The 7132-nt window shown below is 48.2% G+C and overlaps 1 protein-coding gene across 1 annotated transcript in view; it reads left to right on the top strand.

Annotated features, from left to right (window-relative positions):
* Positions 1–2361: 2361 nt before the first annotated feature.
* The window catches only part of CUTA (cutA divalent cation tolerance homolog (E. coli)), a 7948-nt gene continuing 3177 nt past the window's right edge, over positions 2362–7132 (top strand). Inside the window, exons 1-2 of the mRNA XM_009322030.1 lie at positions 2362–2489; positions 6214–6273. Coding sequence (XP_009320305.1) covers positions 2362–2489; positions 6214–6273 — 188 coding nt within the window. The remainder of the gene's footprint in view (positions 2490–6213; positions 6274–7132) is intronic.

Here is a 7132-nt window from a genome sequence, read left to right as displayed (position 1 = left end):
GGGGGGGAAGAAAAAGAAAAAAGAAAAAGATCATGCAGGAGGAATGTATTCTCAGTCTCTGCAGAGAGCAAAGCAAATTTCTTAGGAGGTTTTTTCCACTTGTGCTGAGGAAGCTCGCAGCCTACTCAGGATTGCCACAAGTTGTGTTTGGTTGGGGTTTTTTTAACAGAACCTCATCAAAATTAGGCAAAAAGTCCTAACATGGTAATTTTAAACCATAAAGCTGTTTTTAGTTCACCAAAGGCAAAACAAATCTTGCAGAAATCCTAGTCTCTCTAAGCTCAACTATCATTTTGCTGGTCAGTGCTTTTCGGTCAAATACTTAAAATGTCACAGCAGGTTTTTCAATTTTGTTCGCTTTAACATTTTGGCAGTCATTAGTTTATTTGGTTTATCAGGTAGGAATCCTGAAGTTTCACTCCTTCACTTTTGCACCATCCCTTGGCAAGTACAATTATTCGGGGAAAAGAAGGGGGGCTTTTATCTTTCTTTTCAGAAAAAAAAAAGGGGGAAAAACACCCAAAAAACCAAGACAGTGCTCACTCTTGTACTAATATTCAATCACAAATGTTTGTGGGGATTTCCTCATCACATGCACCTACATCTCCAAGAAGATTAATGATTGCTGTGCTGAACAGCTCGGATTTTTTTTCCTGAGCAGGGAAAAATCCTGAGCATGATTACATTCTAATCTGGAAAAATAGATACACCAGCATATCTATTTGGCTTGTAACTGTCTGAGTAGCTTCTGGGATTCGTTGTATAATATTTGTTAAATGGCTTAGCGGAAAAAAGAGCACAAAAGATGCTCTAAAAATTATTATGAGAAACTTTGTGATAACAAGGAATATTTCCTCAAATGGATTGGAAAAGAGGAGACAACCAATATAGCACATCAGTCATTTTCCAGACGGAAAGGAGCTCCTGTCTTTGTGGTGACAAGAGAGATTTTTTTTTTTAATTCAATCTTTTTTAAAAACAAACCTCTGACATTAGCCCTGTAATGGGAGGTTTTTCAGAGGACAAAGGAGGGTGGAAATAAGAGGGAAAAAGAAATATATCCTTAGTCTTATTAGCATGTTTTACCACTGTCGTTGAATAAGGGCCAGATGCTGTTTATTTCAAAAACAAGACAAAAGACAAAGAGAAGAGCAGCTGTGCAGAGACAGCGAGCGCTGCAGCCCCGGGTACAGGCACCATCCTTCGGCTATTACTCAGCACTCCAAATTAACCTTGCTATTCCAGCAACGTCCCCGCTGAGATAATTATGTGTTTTTACGTGACTGTGTTTATGGCATGTGAGTCCAAAGAGCAGCTAAGGGGCTTGCCAGGAATAGCATCCAATGTACATCAAAACCAACTTGTTGCCACTGCACTGCCAGGCCACGCAGAGCGCGTTATTGTTTTCTGCAGCCCGGCAGGACGGAGACAGCCCTACAGACCTGGGCTGTGTCCATTAGGATTTCTGTGCCTGAAAGGATCCAATTTCACGATCCTATTAGTATCAGATGATTAAGATGAAATGAACTTAAAACCTGCATTTAAGTCTTATCCCCCCTTGCCTGCTATGCGAGTCTGTATCATAGCCTGGGTGGCTGCACAACATCTGTCAGTAGAAGAGAGTAATCGTCCCGGGCTGGCAGGGCAGGACGAAAGCTCTCTGGGTCTTGGCACAGACTGTATTACCCCAGGCAGCAGGCTCCAGCCCAAATTTGTTTCCCATGGCCAGATCCCTACCCCTACCTGACATAACTGCTCTCCTCCTTTCCACATCCCCGGGGAGGCAGAGGGTCCCGTCCCCACCGTTTCCCAGAGAGGTGGACGTGCCTCGCCCTGGGCGCACAGCCAAAGGGTGGCTGCAGCATGTGCCCGCAGCAGGAAAGAAGATGTGCTTGATGTGGGAGTCCACGCCTGGTGGATCCCTTCTCCACCCTTTTTGCAACAGAAGTGTATTTTAACAGAGGCAAGTCAGTGACTTACCTCCTTATTCTTCTTCGGAAAACCAGTCCTGGCTGCTGAGGGCGTGCAGTGGGGTCTGTAACCCCCAGTAGTCTGGGGTGTGCCCTCCCGCAGCACAGGTCTGGGCACCTCTGGGCAGATACAGCCTCAAAACCTGACCCTTTCCTGCCCCGAGCACTTGGCACCGTACTAGACTGGCCCCATTGGAGGGGAGTGAATCTCCCTATGAGCATGTTTTCACTTAAATTACGACTAGCATTACGGTAATGTTGAAAGAAAGAAGACTGGAGACTTCCCCTGAGCCACAGATAATATAAATGCTTAGGTTTACAAAATGCAGTATTTCACCTAACATCATCACTCGTGTATTTTGCATTTTAGGTGGTGACTCTGTCTTTGCTGATGTACCCGGTGCTGAGGAGTCTCGCTCTTCAGCTGCACTCTGCCATCACCGGCAGCTACGTCGCTGGCACCCACTCCATTGCCTTCATCAACTGTCTCAACGAGCAGATTGCCAAGGATATTGCAAGGTACAGAGACGCTTCCCCTGCTTGTCTGCTTGAATTGTTTGAAAGCAGCCTCCTGTGGAAGAAAGCCTTTCCTTGTCCCTCGAGAGGAGCTGTACTTCTCTGTACTTTGCACTTCTATCCAAACGGTGCTTCTTTTCTCTTACATTCTCTCTCTTTCTCTCTCTCTCTGTATCGCATATCCACTTACCAAGAGCTGTGCTTTCTAAAAGAAAGCTGACAATTGCCTCTGAAGTCAATGCCATGGTAACATCAAGCCAATTCTCAATTTATTCCACTGCCTTTTGTTTTCAAGACCCATTTTAAAGCCACGGCCCTAAATCTCTGGGTCCTCAGATGGATTAAGCCCCAGCCCCATGTTTTCTGATATGCCACAGTCCTTCTTCTCTGGAACAACACAGATAAATGCCAGGAGAAGCATTTATGGAGAGGGACAAAGCACAGTACACTGACATGAAAATAAATAAAAGACGAAAGTGGTCCACAGCAAACATAGAACAGGCACTTGTGAGGGCTTTACCTTGATTTTTTTTTGCTTTTTTAATGTATGAGATACTTTGCATGATATTTTGCATGCAGCTTTTTTCACATATCTGTCAGTCCCTGACTCAATAGGTGGTTTGTTCAAAGTACTGAAACCATGTTGACTGGGGAAATGTTTATGATGGACCGTTAAGTTTCCTGCAACACCTCCTGAGCTGTTTTCCCTGCTACCCTGCTGCTTGCCAAAAACTTTCCCCATCCTCTGTAAAGTGTTCCCAAATAGTCGTTCAGGAACTGACAGGGTACTGAAAGGGATTTTGTGTCACCTTAAATACTGCAACTGTATTAAGAAATTCAAATAGAATAATATCTGTACCGCTTGATGTCTTCGGAAGAAAGGAGTAACTGTACATGGCTGGTGAAAAGAGCCTCAGTTCCTGAAAATGCTTCGTCTTAACAGCTTTGCAAATGTTTTCCACTCTTTGTTCCTTATCTTGCAGGGAAGGGAGAGGAAATAAATCATTCCCCATTGCTGAGCTATATGTACTTTGGTTACATTTTTACTGGTGGAGTAATTATTCATTTGTTTTGGAATTTGGATGAATAAGCTGTGGTTGTAGAGGATGACACAGGGCTTCTACACTTATTTTCCCACCCACTGTTTTCCTGGTGCTGTCGTGTTTATTCTTCCTTTACGTTGCTCAGTGGAGCACTGACTTTGATGGGTCAGACTGCAAGCAAATCTTCTGCTGGTTTTAAGAAAGAGGAGGTCAGGGTTTGTGAAAGCAGATTAGCTGCATGTAGAATTCAGCATCTGGCTTGCTCATGGCATCAGTTCTAACCCAGCTTATCCGGATTACTATTAACTTAAAATCCTCAGAAGAAACCCCCAGTCCACACAGGAGATACAGTCTCTCCCCTGTGCCTGCTGTGAGAAGTTGACCCCTTTGAGCCGGATGGTGTGGCCGCTGCACCTCACATAACTTAGCTAACACCCGAGCAGCCTGTCACCCTCTGGTTCTGCCTTAGATTTGTGCATATCATTTTCTTTGCTTTCTGCTTATTAATATTTCATCTGTCTCAATTCAGATCCTATTGTGAGGCAGGGACAAAGAAACACACATTACGTACCCAACCCAAAGATGTCATGTATTATGCAGACGTTTTTCCACAGATCAGCTTCTTATAACGTTTCCCATTCCCATGATGGCTGCTTGTTTCCGCTCAGCTTGCTAGAACAAAGTTCAGGATCTCAGTTAGGACCACAGCTTATAGGGACAGAGCAGAAGCAATTAGAAGGTACTCACCCAAATCAAAAGGTTCCTGTGCTAAAGTGACTTGGAAGTTGCAGGCAACAAAAACAAAATGATTCATGCCATGTGTCTGACATGATGAACACAGCGGGGATATCTCCGCTCGTGCTGCTGCAGTTTGTTGGTCTACAGATTAACTCAAGATGCTTTACGAGCATTAAATGCCTCAAACTGGCTACACACGGTGAGAGCAAACAACCCGGAGCCTCCTCGGATGGCTGTCCTCTCAGGCCATGCTTCCTCTGAGCCATCGGCAGAGAGAAGTCCATCTCCATCGCCTTGCTGTGCTTAAACCTCAAACCCAATCCCACAAGTTAGCTGGGTCCAGGCACTGCTTCTCCAGTGCACTGCTGGAGTGGCAAGACGTCGCAGGATCATTGGGAAGGGCTGCTTTCCTCCCAGCGCCCGGCCTGCTCCCGGTTCCTCCCTGCCCCGCAGCAGAGCCTGTGCAGTCCCACAAGGGCACCTTTGCCTTGTGCTCGTCGTTGCAAGGTATAAAATTCTACCAACAGGGAAAGCAGGGATGATAATAAAGACGTGCAAAGGAGCTTATGCACATTGAAACAAGAGCCCAGGTTTCCTTATAGGTCAGACTGCAATGCACGATGCAGTTGCACGTAAGCACCCTGACCGGGGTGTCTTCAGGTCACTGCCGTGGGGGAGGCACCTCTTGTGCTCCTTCTCCTCGTCTTCGGGGGCACACTGGACAGTTTGTTTTGTAATCGCCTCCAGTCTGTACCGTACCCTGGATGCAAGGACAATAAATCTTTAATTTGCTCTGAGCCAAAAACATTCTGGAGAGCATTTTGGATTGGAGCAGAAGTTAATCGGAATGGTTTTAATTCTTTAGCTCACTAAGGGTTAATTTTTACAGGTTATTGAATCGAGCCTTCCAGTATCCAATAACTCCTGCCTTCTCTGCAGTTTAAGGTCATCTAGAAGTTAAACGGTTGCATTGTCAAAGCACGTGGTACAAAGTAGTGCCTGGCAACGCCAGTGTTAAAGAAAACCAAAGGTGAAGTCCCTGGTGCAGCGCCTTTAACAGAGCTGCCTGCAAGAGGGACGGGGCTGCCATCTCTGTGAGAAGGGCCCAGGCATTGCTGTGGTCAGAAAACACATTTGACCTAGTTCTTCTAAAAATCCACCCTGAGATTGCTTCAGTACTCGTTAATCACTTAAATATCACTTCTGCTGGTAGACCCAAGCAGCTCTGCAATAACAAATCAGCCCACAACTAAAGGAGGCAGCCAGAGGGAAGGAATTTATTTGGGCTTCAGATTTCTAGGACGTTTTGGGTAGAAAAACCTCGATGTTGTTAATTTAACAAGATCCACATTTAGTCTGCCATGCGAGGAAGAAGCACAGTTTGACAGCATAAATACAGGACTGGGAGACAAACCCTTGGCATCCGTCCCAGCCCCGGTTCTCGCGGCCCCGTGGCTCAGCCCCTGCCCTGCGGTCCCCGCAGCGAGATGGGCACAGGGCTGACGCTGGGCAGGATCCTTGCACCGCATCCGTCCCAGCCCCGGTTCTCGCGGCCCCGTGGCTCAGCCCCTGCCCTGCTGTCCCCGCAGCGAGATGGGCACAGGGCTGCCGCTGGGCAGGGTCCTTGCACCATGTGAGGCACAGGTCCCACGTGCTGCTCTGGGCCAGGAGCAACACCCAACCTTCCTGCTTGGCAGGGGGGGGGGGGCGGCGGGGACAGTCCCAGAGCCGTGCCAGGAGGACCTGAGCTGAAGCAGCTCCAGCTGGAGGTCACCTTTGCCTCTGCTTTCCCAGGGTAATAATTAACCCCAACTCCCCCATCTCCAATGTCAAAGCTGTTGCTGGCGGTCAGGGGCAGCACGAGGGAATGTCCCCGTGACAGGATGCAAGCACTGAGCCGCAGCGAGCTGGGGACAGGCACTAACTCCCCCTCCTGTCTCACCCAGGGCCATCATGGATAAGAAGCTGGCTGCCTGCGTGAACATCCTGCCGAAGAGCTTGGCCTTGTAAGTGGGCTGAATATTCCCCAGCGGAGGAGGCAAACCCGGGCTCCCCAGGGCGGGAAGGAGGAGATGGACACCCCGCGGCCGCGGGGAGAGGAGGCAGTTTCCAGAAGGCTGCTGGGTCTGTTTGTTGTTGCAGATGGTAGAGATGATCCTCACCCGTGCAAAGTGCGCTAAGCTTATTAAGGAGTGCAGATGCTCCGACTGCCAGTGGGGACCATTTATTTATTGGTTACTTAGCTACACGGAGATCTAGCAAAGAGCAAGGTGATTTACGGTCCTGCGGACATAGCGCCAGTTTTTAGAGGATCTAAAAAGAAGCTAAGATAGGGGCCAGAAAAGGCCTTTATAATATTAAGCAGCACTTTCAGGAGGGAAGAACTGTATCTTTGACCTTGAAATATGACCAGCCGTGCTCTGCAGGTATCCTCAGCCATTCACGCAAAGGGATTGCACTTGTTAGAGGGGTTAAAGAATAAAGCCCCAAAACAGCCATTTCCTCACAGGAGCACCCTGGCCTGGCCCCACATCGCAGCCTCCCCACAGGAGGGGCCTCTCCCAGCGCAACCCCCCCCGGCTCGCCCAGAGCCCAGCTGAGGCTGCTGAGATAGGGCAAACCCAGCAACACCCTTCTTCCCCTTACACTTGGTTCCCTACAAGCCACAACGGCCAGAGCCGAGCTGCTCATGCACAGCCCTGCCTGCTCCAGCTGGTTTCTCCTCCGTGCCCTGCTCTGGAGGCACCACGACGCCTCCGAATGCCTCCTCGCGCAGGAACCCAGCATGCAGATGAAATCACGATGGCCTTCTGTCAACATAAATGTTTTGAAAGGTCGTATCTGACTCACGAGAAGTACATCTCC

The sequence above is a fragment of the Pygoscelis adeliae genome, unplaced genomic scaffold, assembly GCF_000699105.1.
Source record: "Pygoscelis adeliae isolate BGI_AS28 unplaced genomic scaffold, ASM69910v1 Scaffold114, whole genome shotgun sequence".
NCBI classification, from domain to species: Eukaryota; Metazoa; Chordata; class Aves; order Sphenisciformes; family Spheniscidae; genus Pygoscelis; species Pygoscelis adeliae.
Note: the sequence above shows the minus strand (reverse complement) of the source record. Positions and strands in the feature narration are given on the sequence as shown.